The following is a 20,837-nucleotide window of genomic DNA, read 5'->3' as shown; positions in this document are numbered from 1 at the left end:
AACTGCTGGCTCCTCTTTTTACACTATAAACAGATTAACACAACATTGACAACTCTGTAGTTTTCTCTGTTCTGTACTGCAAATTGGAATTAAAGGCGCCATTTCTACCAAAGGTCTGGACAGACTGGCCACCTGTCTAGGGTGGACCCCGCACCAGCACCTCCCGACCCCACTAAGGGACAGGGTGTACAGAAAATGGAAAGATGGATGGATTTCTACCAAAGGTTGATAATGCGTTTTTGAACCAGATGCTTCAAAGTGCCCTGTCCATAATTCTTCAACACACTGTCAGCTCCCTCTGTCAGTCAACCTATATAAATTCATTTTTGACCATTATTGCAAGTTTGACAAAATAAAACATATCAAACTTTGCACTTGTGTGGCCTACTGAATTGTTTTGATTTTCTAGTGCGTATGCGGCCACTAAATATGCCAAGGGCTGAAGCCCTTGAAAGACATCTCCCTTTGCTTAATAAAAGACTCCAGTCATTTTGTTTGGTGATATGCTCACATCTTATGAACAAATGCATTATGTTAATTTTAAATGCATTATTTTTGCAAACACATTTATAAAGGAATAAAGTAAAAGATTAAATAGCCTTTTTTTTAAGTAGCGTACTTAAGATATGTTTCTGTTGAATATTTACGAATCTCAGATTTCCGACATGTGTCCCCCCCAATTGTAAACATATTCCTACGCCCTTGTATTTGGGTGTTAAATTTGTATGTAAATGTTTGACAATCATGACTGTAACTAAAGCATTAGACCAATAAGGACACAATATGACTATTTGGCAAAGAGCAGTGCCAGGTTTTACCCTCTTTTTTTTATACAGAGATAATGCCATAATGTTCAATTTGTCTGTTTGTTAAAACTCAAAACTAATAAAAATGTGCTCAAAAATGTATTTTTGAATAGGCAAATAAACTACTGATATTTTATATGTATTGAATTGGAATCCACTGTAAACCAATAAAAATACAACTAAGATGAATATAAAAGCATGAGAAGCAACTGGGGACATGAAACCTGCTGGTTGACAGGAACCCATAGATACACGACAATGAGACGTAATTTGATAACTTCCAGGTGAGGAGATCCTGCCAAACTGTGCGTCATTCTTATCAATGTCTTCTTGGTGAACAACAGTCTCTGTGTCAGACTGCAGGGATCCCAGTCCAGACAACTGAAGGCTTGTTCAAAACCAGCACCTTAGTGTATCAGTTGTAACTTGAGAGAAGTTTTTTTTTTTTTTTTATATCTTGATGTCGACTTGATTGTGCCAAGAAGACCTTTAATAAAAAGATATTAACCTTTTGTTTTTTGTGTGATATAAAATGTCATAGATGTTCTCTAACTTTGGGATGGCAGGTGAATTTACCTCATGTTTGTATTTAAAAAAAAAACATGTAAACTTGCATTAAATTTGTATAGGTTTTCTAGTCATGACTACTCAAAGCAACCTTCACACTCAGTATTATGAAATCTATTTGCATACTAATAGTTAATTGGGAACAAACATACATTCTTGTAATTACAAAACATATTTACTGCACATTGAGCAAGAGTTCAAAATAAAATGTATGTTTTGTCTTATCCTGCTAAGATTTACAAATAAAACTGGAATTATATAATCAAACACAACACAGGATAAAATACATATCAGGTGTAACAAAGGGACTGCACATAGTCAAGGAAAGCAATTGCATTTTTTATTAGTTTAATTCAATAGCTGCAACTAAAATTGTTGATGTATTTAAATGTTGGGCAGGTGATATTTATGCTTTACTAGTTTCTTGACATCTGGGGCAGGTGAGATGTTACTCTGAGGTAACTGAGGAAGATACTGGACCTAAAGGGAGGGAAGCACACAGAGAAAGGGACATCTTTTATGGATAACATCAGAGAGGCTTTGACTAGACTGAGGAACTCCATGGCTGCTGACGTGCACTCAGCCCCTCAGATATACTGAATGTTACAGAGTTGCCGTGTCCGACCGCGTGTCCTAACCTCTAACCCCTCAATAACTCCAGAGCGAGGACTTTATAGTGGTCTTTATAGTGAACTCAGTTAACTGACCGTTCTGACAGATGATCACTGCTTTTCGCTCCCTGTTGGTCTCACACCGGTTCCCTGCATGATGCCTGCGCCACCTTTGGTCTCTCTCACCCCCCAAAAAATCCCATGTTGCTTTGGAAGGATAACTCTTGCAAAACGTTCTGGGATATATCTGCTTGTCTAGTAATCATGGATGCACACTACTTTTCAAGTGCATTGTGGAACATTTTGAGTCCACTACTTTTTTATCCACTAGACATTCGGACACTCATAAAAATGGTGTAACTCGTATGCTCTATAAAGGGATTAAGGTAGACATTTGAAGCAGCCTGAGCGTCATCTTTACCCCAGCTTGTCTGCGCCGGGACCCTCTGTCATGTCTCCTTCCAGGGCGCTCCACTTCTCGGCCCCAGTTCGCCCCTCCCTGATCCTGAAAGTATGGCAGCTCCAACAGCTCCTCACAGGACAGCCGGAGCGAGGGGTCCATAACTAGGCAGGACTGTATAAACAGAGACACAAAACATTTGTAATATGTTATTGTGTGTTTTTATTGACTCCACAGAGAGTTTTCAAGTAAGATTATGGTTGAAGTTCTGATGAGCGGTTAGTATCTTACTTAAAGAAGAAAGTCAGAAGGATTTCTGTTGGAAGAATTTAACTTCTATTAAAATATAAAATACTCAAAATCTTGGCAGCAGTGGTGTGCTGAATGCAATTTAGTCAGTCAACAACACTGCATTCATCCAGGTTAAGGATTTACATAAAATGTACTTTGAAAATGATCAAATGATTAATTTAATACATAAACATCTGGTTATTCTCTATTTTTAAGAACATTCAAATCCAAATATATATATACACTCACCGGCCACTTTATTAGGTACACCTGTCCAACTGCTCGTTAACACTTAATTTCTAAGCAGCCAATCACATGGCGGCAACTCAGTGCATTTAGGCATGTAGACATGGTCAAGACAATCTCCTGCAGTTCAAACCGAGCATCAGTATGGGGAAGAAAGGTGATTCGAGTGACTTTGAACGTGGCATGATTGTTGGTGCCAGAAGGGCTGGTCTGAGTATTTCAGAAACTGCTGATCTACTGGGATTTTCACGCACAACCATCTCTAGGGTTTACAGAGAATGGTCCGAAAAAGAAAAAACATCCAGTGAGCGGCAGTTCTGTGGGCGGAAATGCCTTGTTGATGCCAGAGGTCAGAGGAGAATGGCCAGACTGGTTGGAGCTGATAGAAGGGCAACAGTGACTCAAATAACCACCCGTTACAACCAAGGTGGGCAGAAGAGCATCTCTGAGCGCACAGTACGTCGAACTTTGAGGCAGATGGGCTACAGCAGCAGAAGACCAAACCGGGTGCCACTCCTTTCAGCTAAGAACAGGAAACTGAGGCTACAATTTGCACGAGCTCATCGAAATTGGACAATAGAAGATTGGAAAAACGTTGCCTGGTCTGATGAGTCTCGATTTCTGCTGCGACATTCGGATGGTAGGGTCAGAATTTGGTGTCTACAACATGAAAGCATGGATCCATCCTGCCTTGTATCAACGGTTCACGCTGGTGGTGGTGGTGTCATGGTGTGGGGGATATTTTCTTGGCACTCTTTGGGCCCCTTGGTACCAATTGAGCATCGTTGCAACGCCACAGCCTACCTGAGTATTGTTGCTGACCATGTCCATCCCTTTATGATCACAATGTACCAAACACCTGAGGAAGGCTTCCAGCACCTTGTTGAATCTATGCCACGAAGAATTGAGGCAGTTCTGAAGGCAAAAGGGGGTCCAACCCGTTACTAGCATGGGGTACCTAATAAAGTGGCCGGTGAGTGTATATATATATATATGTATATGTTTATGTTTAAAGAAAGTAGTAAATAGGCCAGCAAACTTACTCTTCCTCAATTAATTTGAAAGAATACAGTTATTTTAACTTTGAGAGAACAAGAGGAGGATGCATATTGGTTTTATATATATATATATATATATATATATATATATATATATATATATATATATATATATATATATATATATATATATATATATATATATATATATATATATATATATATATATATATATATATATATATATATATATTATGTATTCCATAAGAAATGCATAAATAAATAATAAAGATACCCCCCCATTGGTTGCTGGGGTAAATGACATACTCTGACCATCTGGAGTAGTCATCCAATTAGTTAAACAAAAACTGCAGAAGATGCTTCAGCACTGTGCAAGATGTCTTTGTTCAAATAAAATGACTAATTCCATCCGAACTTGCGGGGATAACTTTTCAGAATGAAAAAAAAAAACACACATTATTGTTGGTATTTTATGATTCGAACATTATCATATTTCTGTCAACTTGCGAAATCCCAGCTGATATTTGCTAAAGTATTTACAGCAGGTCTTCAAGCAGCTATCAAAGCTAAGCAAGGTTTTCTGTGCATTTCTTCGGATAAGCTACACCACATTGCTACAGTCAAGACTCCCTACCTGCAGAAATGCAGTAATATAAAATAAGAAAACACCAGAACAGTCCTACTCCAGGGGTTTTAGGGCATTTAAAACTTCTGTGAGAAACTATGTACAAATCGTTAATGCACGTAAGTCATAGATACATATATATTGGTAGATAGATAAATAGATAGGATATTTATGTATTTGTGTGTATATATACATGTATAACTTTTGTATTATTAGATGTATTTATATATATATATATATATATATATATATATATATATATATATATATATATATATATATATATATATATGTGTAGATCGATATAAACAAATAAAAAAATAAACTGAAATGTATTGTAGGCTGCGTCTTTTGTATAAATCGAATTCAATTCAAAAGTACTTTAATATCCCAAACGGAAATTAAATAGTTTTTCCTGTGCATGCGTGGTTTGTCTCTGTATATGTCAGTGGTGGAATTTCTGTTTGCAGCCCACCTCAGGTTACAAATAGGTTGCCGCTTCTGAGTTTTGCTATTGGATTAGAGATGTGACCTCACCAGGAAAATCTGACATCAGTAGCTCTACTGTTAGCAGCTGCTCTCTGCCGACTCCCTCCTTATAAACATTATCATCATTTTACTTTGGGACCAACGGTAAATGAAATTATTTTCTTATAATGGAAAACGAAACAAGAGTTTCTTCATTTTAAAAGTTTGTGAAAAAAAATAGTAAATGTATGAAAATTGGATTAAAAAAAACAATCCTCTGTTCAGGCTAGAATAATGATTTTACATCAATTTTGTGTCCATAAGTCACATGACCTAAAAGTGATTGGGAAAAAATAATTAAGATTAAAATGATTAAAAAATAGAAAATACATTAAAATAAGACATAAAAGAGAGTGTGTATTATCTTTCTCTACAGAATTGTGAATATTCTCCCAACCCAACTGATTTAGAGAGAATATTCCTGCAGTTTTATAGAAAATGAACTCTGCATACCTTCATGACCTGAAGAGCTTGAGGAGAAGCTCCATGGAATCGCCATTCCAAGGGTTCCTTGAAGAAAACAAGGTTATTGAATTAATTGACTCTACTTTGTAAATTCTCTGTTTTGCTCATTAGGATGGTGAGAAATACCATGGTGTCCGGTTCAGGAATACTGACTCCAGAGAAGAAAACATTGGAACGGAAAATCTGCTGGTGATGGGGGATCAAGTCACCTGCAGTATGGGAGGGACATGTGGAAAAGAGCCGATCATATGTTGACCTTACACTGCCTTGCCTAAGTCATAGTATCCATAAATCTTTTTCATACTTTGATATGTAACAATTATTCACTTCACTGTATTTTAAAAATCAAATTGAATTATTTATTTTATACGATGTTAAAGTTTGCAGAAAATAATGCAATACAAAGTAAATACAGTCATTTTTAACCTATTTACAAGAAAAATAGATCTGAAAAGAATAACTGGTAGTTTTATTGTCCTTCTGTTGTGGAAATGATTACAATTATGTCATAAAAAAAACTGAAATAATTCTTATACCTGCATTTGTTACCATATCTATCTTTGAAAATATGTCTCATTCTATATCATCCTTAGCTAAAGCTGGAAAGAGTCCAGGTAACTTTTAAGCTTCCAGATTTCTGGCTGAAATTTAAAGATCAAGTAATGATGGAATTAAGCAGAGAAGCAGGTATGATGCGTTTGTGGGTAACTTTTTGTTACACACAGTCCTGTCCTTTATGGAGTAGTGGCAGAAAAAACTATTTTGTTGAAAGAAAACCATACAGGAAGTAGGAGAAAGACGAAACTGCACATCTCCTAGATGGCAGTGGAAGCATCATGCAGGAAGGCTTTTCTTTGGTAGGGACAAGGATGCCGTTCAGAGTTAATGGGAAGATAGTCTGGGCTAAATACAGAGTAACCATGGAAGAAACACTTAAGAGTCTGCAAATGGTTGCAGATGGAGACACAGGGGGCTCCTCTAGCAGTAACATGAAACACGCAGTCAGAGGTACAATGGAAACGTTTTAACCCGATAATATGAATCTGTTTGAGTGACCTGGGCAATAATCAGACCTAAATGCAATTCAGAATTGGTGGCAGGACTTCAAAGTTAGTGTATGCAGAGGTTATCTCATCAATCTGACTGATGCTGAGCTATTTTGCAAAGGAGAATGGGCTAAAACATTCTGCATATGCATACAAATAAAAAATCAAACATTATAAAACATTCCCTTTGCTTTAACCTTTCTTGTTGTTTTTTTTTTTTTTTTTACATAAAACCTCAATCATGTTAATTAAAGTGTAAATTAATGACAGGCTGCTCAGTGGAACAGTTGGTGACACTGCTGCCTTGCAGCAAGAAGGTTCTGGGTTCCATTCCTGGCCCGGGGTCTTTCTGCATGGAGTTTGCATGTTCTCCCTGAGCATGTGTAGGTTCTCTCCGGGTACCCCAGCTTCCTCCTACTGTCCAAAAACATGACTGTTAGGTTAATTGGCTTCTCTAAATTCTCCTTAGGTGTGAGTGTGTGTGTGAATTCTTTGTCTCTGTGTTGCCCTGCAATGGACTGGTGATTTATCCAGGGTGTACCCTGTCTCTCGCCTGTAGCCAGCTGGAGATAGGCACCAGCACCCTTTGCGATTCGGAGAAATGGATTCAGAGGCACAGACATTTTGGGGGGCAGGTGCTCAGGAGCGGGGGGGGGGGGGGGGGGGGGCACTTTTTAGCGCACGTGTAACACTTAATTATAAAAAAAAATAAACGCATGTTCAGAGGCGTGCACAGACATTTTGGGGGGCAGGTGCTCAGGAGGGGGGGGGGCACTTTTTAGCGCACGTGTAACACTTAATTATAAAAAAAAATAAACACATGTTGAATGAAATTTGACTTTTATTTGTAACATTCTCTAAACGTGAGTTTTAAATGGAAAAAAGTCACATCACCAACAGAACAGACTAAAGCATACTTCTTTCCTCTGGCTCATCTCCCTGTTTTCCCTCACCCATCTGTTCTCCCTCATCCTGGTCTTTTTCTGTCTCTGTGTCTTCCCTGAACTCTTCCTCATCTCCTGTCCTGTTATATGTTGATGGTATAGAGCTTCCCTGCTGTGACTGGCTACAATATATTAATAATAACCATCATGACAATAATAATAATAATAATGATAATAATAATAATAATAGCTTTAACAAATATGCCACATTAGTTTAAATAATGGGCTATTAGGGCAACATGACTGGAAGTCTTGTCACGTGGATATGACTTATGGTAGCCTACAAAATAATAGCTATTTTAATACCTGCTGCACAAACCACTTAAAAATAAAATGTGAACAGCTTTTAAGATTTTTCAATATGATTAACCCTCCTTTCTTGGCATTGTGCTGCAATTACTAAATCAATATACAATTAAGAGACCAAAATGTGTTAATTTACAGGTGCTGGTCATAAAATTAGAATATCATGAAAAAGTAGATTGATTTCAGTAATTCCATTTAAAAAGTGAAACTTGTATATTATATTCATACATTACATACAAACTCATATATTTCAGATGTTTATTTTGTTTAATTTTGATGATTACAAATGACAACAAATGATAATCTCAAATTCATCATATCAGAAAATTAGAATATTACTGAAGACCAATAAAAACAAAGGATTTATAGAAATGTTGGCCAACTGAAAAGTATGAACATGAAAAGTATGAGCATGTACAGCACTCAGTATTTAGTTGGGCCTCCTTTGGCCTGTATTACTGCAGCAATGCGGCGTGGCATGGAGTCGATCAGTCTGTGGCACTGCTCAGGTGTTATGATAGCCCAGGTTGCTCTAATAGTGGCTTTTAGCTCTTCTGAATTGTTGGGTCTGGTGTATTGCATCTTCTTCTTCACAATTCCCCATAGATTTTCTATGGGGTTAAGGTCAGGAGAGTTTGCTGGCCAATTAAGAACAGGGATACTATGGTCCTTCAACCAGGTACTGGTAGCTTTGGCACTGTGTGCAGGTGCCAAGTCCTGTTGGAAAATGAAATCTGCATCTCCAAAAAGTTGGTCAGCTGCAGGAAGCATGAATTGCTCTAAAACTTCCTGGTATGTGGCTGCGTTGACCCTGGACCTCAGAAAACACAATGGACCAACACCAGCAGATGACATGGCACCCCAAACCATCACTGACTGTGGAAACTTTACACTGGACTTCAAGCAACGTGGATGAAGTGCCTCTCTTCTTTTCCTCCAGACTCTGGGACCTTGATTTCCAAAGGAAATGCAAAATTTACTTTCATCAGAGAACATGACTTTGGACCACTCACCAGCAGTCCAGTCCTGTTTCTCTTTAGCCCAGGCAAGACGCTTCTGACGCTGTCTGTGGTTCAAGAGTGGCTTGACACAAGGAATGCGACAGCAGAAACCCATGTCTTTCATACGTCTGTGTGTGGTGGTTCTTGAAGCACTCACTCCAGCTGCAGTCCACTCTTTGTGAATCTCCCCCACATTTTTGAATGGGTTTTGTTTCACAATCCTCTCCAGGGTGCGGTTATCTCTCTTGCTTGTACACTTTTTTCGACCACATCTTTTCCTTCCCTTCGCCTCTCTATTAATGTGCTTGGACACTGAGCTCTGTGAACAGCCAGCCTCTTTAGCGATGACCTTTTGTGTCTTGCCCTCCTTGTGCAAGGTGTCGATGGTCGTCTTTTGGACAACTGTCAAGTCAGCAGTCTTCCCCATGATTGTGTAGCCTATAGAACTAGACTGAAAGACCATTTAAAGGCTTTTGCAGGTGGTTTGAGTTAATTAGCTGATTAGAGTGTGGCACCAGGGGCCATCAATTTTGAACCTTTTCACAATATTCTAATTTTCTGATATGATGAATTTGAGATTTTTATTTGTTGTCATTTGTAATCATCAAAATTAAACAAAATAAACATCTGAAATATATGAGTTTGTATGTAATGTATGAATATAATATACAAGTTTCACTTTTTAAATGGAATTACTGAAATCAATCTACTTTTTCATGATATTCTAATTTTATGACCAGCACCTGTATGTTGCCTAACAAAACCTATACAACAGAAAACGTTTGTCTTAACACATAGATTTGTACAGAAGAGGATTAGGGCCACTGAAAAAAAAAAGTTAACTGATTTTTAAATTTTATTTCAGTTTAACATGGGAAAAAAGTCAGAATTCTGACTTTTTTATTATCAGAATTCTGAGATTAAAGTCAGAATACTGAGCAAAAAGTCAGAATTCTCAGCAAAAAGTCAGAATTCTCAGCAAAAAGTCAGAATTATGAGAAAAAAGTTAGAATTATGAGATTAAAGTCAGCATTCTGACTTTTTTCCCATACTAAACTGAAATAAAATTTAAAAATCAGTTAACTTATTTTTTTTTTTTCAGTGGCCCTAATCCTCTTCCGTAGATTTGCAATTGCAAACTCTACCAAAATTATTTGTAGCCTATGTGGTCGTCCTCACGTTATCTGTCATTGACTTGGGCTACAGTGTAAAACTTTCAGAATCAGAATCAGGTTTATTGCCATTGTTAGTGAAGGAGTTCACAAACTAGGAATTTTTTATGGTACAATCGTGCAACATGAAACATATAATATGGAATAGGTAAATAAAATTATAAAAATATCTAAAAACTGTGGGTATACGTCATGCAATAAAATAGACTAATGTATACACTTAAGATAAAAAATATGGATACAAAATATAAAAAGTAAAATAGCATCTTACAAGGAGACAACTAGTTTATCTGGTGACCAGTCGGCAAAATGCTTGTTTGGTGCTGCTGAATGAGACATTTTAATACACAACAAAATGATTCTGCTTGATCTGTATATTACCTGGCTTATGGGGCACGGGAGAAGCAGCCTGTCAGCGACCGTTCCTGCTATCTGAAAACTGCTATGATGCTGCGCATCTGGCATGCCCTGCGGGCGACCGAGCGACTTCACGTGACAAAGGAAGAGAGAGAGGCTGGTCGGGTGTGCGCAAGTAGGTCGGTCATTTCGGGGCATTGTTTCAGTCGTTTTTAATGGCTCAGGTTTTCAAAAGATCATTTCAAAACCGACCTCAGTAAAATCTTAATAATATTAATAATAATAAAAAAAAAAAACGAGTTTCAAAAGGGCATTTTCTTTGATAGAGGGCAAACTTCCTAGTGCTTTAGCACCACCTAGTGTCTATGTGTGCATGCCCCTGGATGGATTGATAAGTTAATGACATGATCTAAAAGTTCATGAGGTATGAACACCTCAGAAATGTCGAAATAAGTCTAAACATGTGTTTGTGAGACAGAATTGATTGTTAAGTGTACCCAGAGTTTTTCGAATGAGGTACAGTTGGTCAACATCAGACTTCCCGGGCCAGAGAGGATTCCCATTTAGAAGCTCAGCAAAGACGCAGCCCAGAGCCCAGACATCAACAGGAGGTCCATACTGGGTGTCACCCACCAGAAGCTCTGGGGCCCGGTACCAGCGGGTCGCTACGTAGTCAGTGTAGTCATCCTCTGGTCCCGCTGAGTAAAGACAGACACATAAAGGCTACCTGTAAACATGAACATTTGCTAAAGATACTGCAATAAACACTAAATAACACTGAGGAGAGGATTACATGGGACGGCGACATGTGGATGTATGGCAATGTAACACTGAAACCTGAAGCAGGAGGGTAAACAGAGACGCTCTACACACAGACACAAACTGACTGAATGATCCTTTTGTGCAAAGCAGTCATTCAAACACACAAAAAGAGAAGGCTAACAGTAAGCCCTGTTTTAATGTTGAATAAGTCATAAGAGCTGCGTTAACACTGAGTGCACATAAACACGCTGGCCTCTAAATGATCTTACTCAGAATGCGGGCAAAGCCAAAGTCACACAGCTTGATGACTCCGGTTTTGGTGAGAAGGATGTTCTCTGGCTTTACGTCACGGTGGATGCACTAAGACAGAACCAAAAAAAGGACCAAAAAGCATCAAAATGGCAGAGATAGACAGACTGCATTGACTGAAAAACAAAAAAATGATAGGAAAATAAATAAATCTAGCCTCTTTTAAAATACTCTACAGACTGATTATAAAGAAAAGTCTGCTACATACTAAAATACTACCTGTAGGGGGAGTTGTTAATACAGCTCAGCTTTGGAAAACAGCAGCAAAGAAGGCTATTTATCACAAGAGAAACACATTCAAAGACCTGTTTTTTCCTGAATAGCCAAACTGTTATTGAAATGACATTACACAGCATATCATCTACTATTACTGAGATAAAAAGTGTGATTATTTGTTTATTTATACATTTAAAGCAAGCAATTTATTAATAATAATGATCCTGTATAAAACAAAAAAGCACAATATAAGCAGGGTCAGAGGACAATTGTATTAACATCATGCATATCAATTTATCAAAACTACTTTGGATTGTGGTATATCATTTCAGAGGTATCAGTTCGGCATCTTTACCTAACATGCAGCCATATGCTTGTTCAGTGTTTTTTGTCAGCAACACTGAACAAGCTAGATGAATGTCCAACAAGTTATGGTTGTATTTTGTTTCCATTTATTTTTGTATGCATTTAAATTAATGACAGGAAGCCTTTATGAGAGAAAAACAATCACGTTACAGAATGACTTTTCCAGAGTCAGGAACATTATCTCTAAGAAAATCATTGGGATGAAAACTGTGGACAGGATATGTCTGTTGAGTCTGATAGGATGTTGGGGAACTTTTGCCAGGTTGGATACAAGGAAGGAGGGCTGAATTTTAGAAAGTCAAAGTGAGATAGTAAGCTGATAGACTCCTCACAGAGAAGACTGAAATCTGATATGCAAAGTTTGAATTAAAGGGTGCAAAAGCTAAATCATCTGGGTTTATTGCACTCTTCCCACCAACAGATTGTTGTATTTTGTATCTGTATTTTGCATGGGAAAAATTACATTTTAACAGAGCTGTTTGTTATTTTAAGAGGCATTTTAGAGTAAAATATTTAAGATAAAAACATTGCATGTTAGCGCGGAGAGGAGTTATTTTAACGGAAATGTAGCGACTCTCAATCACCTTTTAATCACTTCTGGGTGTGGCGAATTTTGGCATTAACGCGCTTACAAGATGATGTTATGGGTGTTCCCATTTATTGAGGTCAGTTTGTAAATGAGCAATCTGTCAGAGTGGCGGCCTTTTCCAGCAAATAAGATGGAAAGCTAATTATGGAGAGTGTGATATGACAGATCTTAACCACAGGACGCAGACTATTGTGTGCCAAAGGAAGCGGTAAAAACCGTACGACCTCCCATCACCCAAACCCTGTCTGCCCTCTTACATCTCACCTTTTATAGTTTTTTCCTCCACAACGCCACCAGTGGTGGAGCAAAATAGGTCAGTGCCACAATGTAAACAAAACACCACCACCCAAACTCCTACAGGAAACTTTAAATGGAACCTTCACAAAAGCCTCTAATGTGCTCTGGATGAAACGGTTATTATCTCTTTGCTCAGCATACATCTTAACATCAGGAGAAAACAAGATCTGTGAGCTTTATCCTTTATACTTCTGTCCTGTGTATATCAGGATATAATGGTCCCAGTAGATCAGATTGATATGGTCGTTCAGCACTGCTTTAAAGTCGCAGGGAAACAGCTGTTCCATCCGTTGCAATTTCGAATTCTCCCCAGTGGTACACGACTTTACGAGAGTGAATAAAGTTAATTTGTTTGGTGGTTTATCAGGGGGGTGGGATTGTTGTCGTGGAAGGTTAGCAAGCAAGTTTGGTTTTGGACGGTTTGTCGGAAGCATCTTGCTAACTAGTTAGCAACTTAGTGCTAGTAGGTTCCCAATGGGAAATTACATTGGGACCAAGTAGCACTTAGAGACGACACCATTAAGGAACGCTATGGACAGCAGAAACATGCAAGAGGAAGAGAGTTTTGTGTCGGAGGTCGTAGATGAGTCTCCTCCGTCATAAATTTTTTATTTAGAGGAGGGAAGCGGGGACAAAGTTGTTGTGGAAGAGGACGCCAGGGCGGCAGAAGCTTGGTTTGGTGTAGAAGGCTTACAGCCGTACATGTTTGAGCCCTTGCCTCGCAACGCTGCCAGTTCTGTTAGCTCTACGCCTGCTGAAGACACAGACGTCCATCCCCGTGAACACTGGGATGGAACTCAATGCTAAAGTAAATTGATTCTTAATACTTATTTAAACTGTTGCACATATTAGCTGCGACATATGAATCAAGATGCCATGACCAAAAAAAATTTGATTAACGGATGACCGTTGATATATGATTGGCCGAATTTAGTTGTACAAGCTGACATATAAGTAACTGGCCTGATTTTTTGAAAAATTTAAATTTTCTAACTTTTGGGACAATATAGTCTGATAAAAAAGTACATGTTTAAGCCAGAACATTGACATTTAAATATGACTTCCCTACAACTTTAAGATAATCTTCATTTGTTCCGAGCTGTCTGTTACAGAAGAAGAGTGATATTGATATAAAAATATGCCCTGACCTTGTGCTTGTGACAGAAGTTCACAGCCTGCAGTGTCTGCCACACAATACTTTTCAGCTGAGCTTCAGGGACCCTGCAGAGTTAAAGAGACAAAGAAGGACTGACTGCTGTACCAGGAACTGAACTTATTTTTTGAACCTGTAATATTGTTCTTATCTAATACTTCAAGCATGAAAACGATAAGGGTGCTTTACACAGCCCTCCAGACACTCAAGTAACCTTAGGCCATTTCTAACAGCAGAAGCACCTTTGTTTCATGAGCAGCTAGAGTTTCTGCTGCACAGCCTTATGGGAAAAAAAAATACGAGACAAGTAGCTGTAGTTTAACTGTGGGAGCTCTTTGGAGGAAAGGAAAATTCATACTTTATTTGTTTATTTTCTTATCTGTTATTTTTATCCACTTTTCTAAGATTGACATTGTGTGGCCACTTCTGCTATAACCTTATGCTGCTGTAACACCACAATTTCCCCATTGTGGCACAATAAAGGGATTTTCTTTTCTCTTCTATTCTATTCTAACGTAGGTGGTGCTTTTAGGGCTCAATGGTTTTGTTCTCAACTTTGCTATAAATTCATCATAATTCTGCCAGTATTGTTGAAACCAAACATCAACATAAATGGTAAAAAAGAGACAACTGTTCGCACATATGAGACAGATTTTTAAGATCTAGGTCACTTAGGATTATAAATAATAATTTATGTTAGCTGGATACCAGAATTCTGTGTGGATTTACCACATAAGAAGATGTACTATAAGGTTGTCTTAAAAAAACCCAAAAAAAAACACATAATAAATACTTTAAATTGGTTTAAAACGGAAAACTATAAATACATTTTTAAACTTTATTAAAAGGTTAGTTTAGAGGCTGCCTTGGACTCATTCATCTTTCCAGCTCTCCTTATATTTGATCAGATCTCCATAATAGAAACATTTAGTTATTGTAAAGGAAACACTGAACTGTTGTGTCATTAAGCCACTTTTAAATGGATTTTGCTTTTGTCAAAAGGTTAAATTCCAGGCCGGTTTCTTGGAATGATATCCACATGAGGTTCTTTTCTCACAATGTCCTATGTTTTGTAAATGCATCAGTCTCTCAACCAGCAAAATACTCCCAAAGTATGATAATACCACCTCCGTACCTCACAGTTGGGACTCACATATACTAAACCTGTTAATCTGTTAGACACAGAACCGCTCCTCTTGCCTGAGGGTGTGACGTCTGAACACCACCATGCTGTTTATACAAACATAAAGCTGAACAAATGAGTCTTTCACCTGGCAGTTGGACCCAGAGAGGAACTAAACTTGGGGAAGACCAACATTTTATTTTGAGTTCCTGGTCTCTTGGCTGGTTTTTCTTGTCTTTTATCTTTCCGTGATGTCACACAAGAAAGTAGTTAAGTACGTTAACTTAAATATATCCACAGGTATGTCTCTTTTTTAAATCAGATGATTACAATTAGAGCATTAGAAGAGGAAACCATGATATCATCTTCTGGGTTTTCCCAAATAGTTTAAAGATACTGTAATCCTACTTAATCTTTTTTAACCTGTAAATTTGAACACTGAAACTTAGGACATAAGACCATTTCAAACATTATATTGCAGCAATTATTCTGCTGCTCACAGTCTTCAGATTTTCAGTAATGTTCTACTTGCTACCTAGCAGATGTAAAACCAAGGGGTGAGTAACCTTTGAGTTCACATCACTAAGGCTGTAGAACAGTCTACCTCTAGAGCAATGTTTAGCTTTAAACAGATTTTCTTTAAATCTCTATATTTGTTGTTTCATTTTCTTACTTTTTAAATAATTGTAGCTGCTCTTATTCAGTAAGCTTTACTGTAGATGCTTTATGTTTTTGCTTTCTTTTTATTTTATAGTCCTGTAGAGCCTGCCCTTTGGACCTGTAAAGTGCCATTTAAATAGAGTTGATAGATTTATTTTATTGTGTGTAATCTCCGCTTTTGGTATTTAACTGTTACTTTATGTTTTTGTAATAGTTTTGTCTATGGAAGTTCCAAAAAAACAAAACAAAAAAACAATCCACTGGACTTTGTTTCCAAGTTTTAAGATGTTTCGCTTCCCATCCAGGGATCTTTCTCAATTCAAATTTTCAAAATTAGCGTTGAGTTGGAAGCTTTATATTTGTAGCCCAAAAACTTGTTTTGGCTTAAAGAACATGCAAATTGAACCAGAAGAACAGGTCTGCCCCTTAGGAATGGGGAGTCGGTTGGGTTCTTTGGGTACGAATCAAGTGGATTGTTTTTTAACTTTTTTAGAATGACTATGATCTGGATGACTGATAATCTTTACTAGCATTTGTCAAAGGAACATACTTATACAATAAACCTAAGTTAATGTGTGTGTTTTTTTTTTAAAGATAAATCAGATTTCAGGTCATATTTGCAGTGATGCAGATCTTGTCTTTTTTCCCTGTGAATCTAAAAATCTTGAAAGCACCTCATTAATTTTTTCCCTCCTCTTTCTTTATAAAGGGTGATACTCACTAAGAGTGCCGCTGTGTGTGTTTTGACATTTACATTTATAGAAAATAATCCCCCTTTAAGTGTCAGCTGCCAGCGGGATGTTGGGCGTATTTTTTTAGTAACTACTAACACTGACAGTAGGCTTTGTACTCTATATTACTTAAAATAAAATATCAGAATAAGTCAAAATCTGAACAGGCCGTTCAGACCAGAAAAGAAGGAAATCAGAGTTAGCCAAGAAAAGTGTGATTGGTGCATAATATGATCTATATATTTCTTTAGTGAAAACATAGTTCCCAGCACTTAAGCAGATGTTAATGCAACAGAGTTTTTGATTCTGTCCTGCGTCTGTCTTACCCTCGGGGGTGTTTGTCCAGCTCATTGAGGACTGTCTGTTCACAGAACTCAAACACCAAGTGGAGACGTCTTTTTCTCCTGAATACCTCCAATAGGTTGACCAAATTCACATGTTTTAGCTGCTGCAAAACCACCAGGTAACAAAAGAGAAAGAAAAGGTATAAACTAATGCTAAATGACTTAGTGTTTTACATTTAAAAAGATTATAATAGTCACAGTATTGATGGATCTAAATTGAATTCAGAGTGGTGTTCCTCACTATAAAGATCATAATATAAAGGATATATTCTACTCACCTTCAGCATACGTGTTTCTCGCTGTGCAATCTTTTTAATAACTGGATCATCTTCAGATTCCACAAACTTCTTAATGGCAACTATCTGACCAGTATCTCTGTGCCTGCATTTAAACACCACACCGTAGGAGCCCTCTCCAATTTTAGCCAATTTTTCATATTTTTCCATCACTTTCTGCAAAGGAGGTAAGAAAAAATAGACAAGGCCAGTTTTAAATAACAAATACAATGCCGACTGTGTTACTGCTGGATGTTTATCAAATAAATTAACTCATACAGAATAGTTTTTTTCCCCCTCAGTTTAGCTAAAAAAAAAAATAATAATAATAATTAACGTTTAAAAGTACGTTTACACGCTCACCAAAAGAATCTAAAACGCAGAGTCAAATAAAAGCTTCCAACAGCTTTCTACACTGTTATTGTCGCTGTTTTACTATGGAGGTTCCTGCGCTGTCTGCTCAGCCACTGCGTAACTACCATGGTAACCCACCTGAGTATATTCCTTTCCCTCTTTGTGCTCCGCTCTCTAGTTAATAAACATTTTCACATACGGTAAATGTTAATCTGTTGGCCTAAGCCTTAGATTAAGCCCCAAATTAAACAGAAGACAAAGAGAGAGAAATAAAACTTTACTTACCTCTAATAACAAACGCAGGGGAAAAAGAAACACATAGCGACTCACAGAGCTACGTTACGTAATTTAAAATCGCGTAGAGCGTTTACGTACTCCTTGGATAAAAGCATTTGGTGGCGGCTTCAGTGAGTTAACGCTATAATCTGAATATAAATGCACTTACTAGAAATCAGTCATACCTATTAAAAAGCAGAATTTATGTAAAGATTACCGTATTAAATATTGTTACGTAAAAACAGGTACGTGAGTTACTATGGTTACGTTCTGTAACCATAGAGAATATAACTTGCTAACCACGGCAGCTAACAGTAAAGCACATAGCATTTAGACATTTTAGTTATGTCTTATTCATATTATAGCCATTCGTTTGTGATATAAGCATTTAAATGTTCGAGATAAGTTTGTAATATTTTATGAAAAAGTATGATTCTTGTTTGAAGTTCCTTTGCTTGTAACCATGGAGACAAGAACTGGCTAACCTAGCTATCAATTTTTACAACTGTATATTACTTTAGTTATACTTTTTCTAACTTTAAATCGATTAAATAAAATTATTTTCAATAAGTCACCAGTTTTAGAAATATTATAATTATTTTTGATCTTATATAGCATATTGCATTCCCCTCTTTAGATTTTTTGCCGACTTTTGTGATTTGCTATTTTATTCCTGCTAAAATAGCCTCCTTTGATATGGATTTAGGCTTTAGGGGTTTACTTTTATTCAAATGACGTCAGATTCTGTTAAATAGTCAAAGAACTGATCAGGACACAACTAGTTAGATTCTTTAAATAGGGCAGCAATTCAAATATAAGACTAGGCTGATATACAAGACTCAAATTGAACTTTGGATGAAGAAAACAATAAAGTCAACAGAAAACCAATTTATCTAACATAATGAAATAACTTTTTCTGTAAACACCTGTTCATCCAGTCTGTTAAAATGTTGGTAAGTTTGTCTCTGAATATGATATTGTCTAATACAATTGTGAATTTTAAGACGTCTGCACAAGTATGCCTAAATACTTTTAAATGTATTTTTTTATAGCTATTGTGTCATTTTACTAGGGTGCTCTTCCTCTACAACAGGTTTTACCTCATTACATTTGTATATACAACATTATGTACTTTGAACTTTATTATGTCAACCATGTGTTTGTCTATATTTCTAATGAAATTTCTGTTGCAAGGGAAATGTGACTGTCCCTCCAGAGTTATAACAGTTTCAGCTGATCATCTTCAGTGCTCTGAAATTAATTTAGGTTTCATTTATTTGTATATTATTTGTATATTTCGTCTCATATATATATATATATATATATATATATATATATATATATATATATATATATATATATATATATATATATATATATATATATATATATATATATATATATATATATATATTTATATATATATATATATTTATATATAGCATGATTTGATTTCAGTCTTCATTGTAAAAAGTCAGAATTTCTGCTCACTGAAAGGGCATCAGAGAGCTTTAGAGATCTGACGGTTTTATGTGAAAGTCTATGCGCTAATGTGGCTGTGATTTTATCTTATTTATTGACTATCGCACCTCCTTGTTGACTCAGAACACTTTCTCCTGTCATCCTTCTTCAGAGACTTCAGAGTTTTCCAGCATTTCACTGTGAATGATGGGAAAGGAGCATATGAACCCCCCACCCCTTGGCAAGGGCAGGCACCTCAAGGTTCTGGCATGTAGGCCTCGTGGTAAAACGCACAAGGTACAAAATCCTCATGGTAGATCGGTCAGACTTGTTGGAGACGTGTACAGATTCAGTTACTGTTTTTAGAAGCGCGCGTCCACTGAGGTATAGTTGTTACAGCAACATTTAGTGCATCTTTGTAAGTAGTGTGTTAAGTTATCACGAATTTCCATTTCTTTTCATGGTTGTGTTCATTTACCATAACAGTTACCATAAACGGTTGGCAGCTTTACTTTCTGTAAACTTTTGCTCATTCAGACACTAATTTATAAACAGGATTATGGAAAATTGTTCTTTTTATAACTTCATCTGATTCATGACTGGAGGTTAACCAGGAGAGAAAGGGAAAGTATATCGGGTTACATAAATTATATGATTCTGCTGTTATGAATTGATCTCATGTTGTCCCTCTTCTTTTACTCAGTGTTGTTTGCTTTTTAATTTTGTTTAACTATTATTTGCGTCCGATTTTTGTTTTTTCTCCGAGCCATAAATGCTAATTTCTCTTGAAAAATTAGACCTTAGGTCAAGTCTGAGTGACTTTTTTGTTATATATTAGTGATTCCCATAAATGATCTTCCTCCACCAGATGGCAGTGTTCACTCATTTAAACAGTTTTTAAATAGTAGCTGTTAACCTTCTACAGAGACAAAAATCTCTTGTTTGTTTCAAACTATTATCTGGAAAGATAATCAGATATTAAGTGTTCCTTAAACCTAAATATAAACCTTAGTTTCATTATTTAAATCAATGTTATCACCTGGTGGTTTTTAGGGGATTTCTGCTCTTTGAGTTTCATTTTGTAAATGTCAGCATTGAACAAATAACTTTATTCTTTAGATGAATATATAGATGAAAATAAATTGGCACACCCCTTGGGACTTTCAGTGTGCATCACTGTTTTCCTGTTTAATCATCTCTACGGACAGAGCTGCCATAGCTAAAAAATCTCTGAGTTTGTTTTAGTCTTGCCTTCCTTCTGAAAATACACAATCCAACATTTAAAGAGCACTTAGACCTGGGAGAGGGCACCACACGGCCCTGCCCTGTTGACTCTGTACCTCACAGAAGTCTCATTTATATTTTGTGAATTTAATATATATATAATAGGCTCTCCTCCATGGTCTTCAAGACTTCCAACTTTGCAGGGACCAGGTAAATGTGGCATTGCTTTGGTGAGACTGTTGTTTGGTGCAGGACTTGTTGACATTTGTCACTGTCTGCTCTGACAGAAAAAAAGAGTTGGTCAAGCTAAAAC

General features: G+C 36.9%; 1 protein-coding gene across 3 annotated transcripts; it reads right to left on the bottom strand.

Annotated features, from left to right (window-relative positions):
* Positions 1-1,564: 1,564 nt before the first annotated feature.
* Positions 1,565-17,962, bottom strand: LOC119784074 (cyclin-dependent kinase-like 1). 3 transcript variants are annotated; one of them, XM_038285937.1, is made up of 10 exons: positions 17,573-17,682; positions 17,213-17,386; positions 16,917-17,035; positions 14,072-14,144; positions 11,416-11,506; positions 10,882-11,082; positions 5,685-5,767; positions 5,547-5,603; positions 2,406-2,558; positions 1,565-1,853 (listed from the first exon to the last, which is right to left on the bottom strand). In XM_038285937.1, the coding sequence occupies exons 2-10, from the start codon at positions 17,378-17,380 to the stop codon at positions 1,758-1,760; spliced, it is 1,041 nt and encodes a 346-aa protein (XP_038141865.1). In that variant the 5' UTR covers positions 17,381-17,386; positions 17,573-17,682; the 3' UTR covers positions 1,565-1,757. The 3 variants fall into 3 exon arrangements, with proteins under 3 accessions (XP_038141865.1, XP_038141864.1, XP_038141863.1); XM_038285936.1 differs by lacking the exon at positions 17,573-17,682 and adding an exon at positions 17,849-17,962 and having other exon boundaries at positions 1,567-1,853; positions 16,917-17,038; XM_038285935.1 differs by having other exon boundaries at positions 1,568-1,853; positions 16,917-17,038.
* Positions 17,963-20,837: the final 2,875 nt, after the last annotated feature.

This window comes from Cyprinodon tularosa, unplaced genomic scaffold, assembly GCF_016077235.1.
Source record: "Cyprinodon tularosa strain WSP-4 unplaced genomic scaffold, ASM1607723v1 ctg218, whole genome shotgun sequence".
Classification (NCBI taxonomy): Eukaryota; Metazoa; Chordata; class Actinopteri; order Cyprinodontiformes; family Cyprinodontidae; genus Cyprinodon; species Cyprinodon tularosa.
Note: the sequence above shows the minus strand (reverse complement) of the source record. Positions and strands in the feature narration are given on the sequence as shown.

What these genes read in the sequence shown, in the direction of transcription:
- LOC119784074 (XM_038285936.1), bottom strand. Translation starts at nt 17,380, where the DNA reads ATGGAAAAATATGAAAAATTGGCTAAAATTGGAGAGGGCTCCTACGGT. An exon ending in TGGCTTTGCCCGCATTCTGA is followed by an intron (nt 11,083 to 11,415) that starts GTAAGATCATTT and finishes GTCTTTACTCAG; the next exon opens with CGGGACCAGAGGATGACTAC. An exon ending in CCTCATTCGAAAAACTCTGG is followed by an intron (nt 5,768 to 10,881) that starts GTACACTTAACA and finishes CCCATACTGCAG; the next exon opens with GTGACTTGATCCCCCATCAC.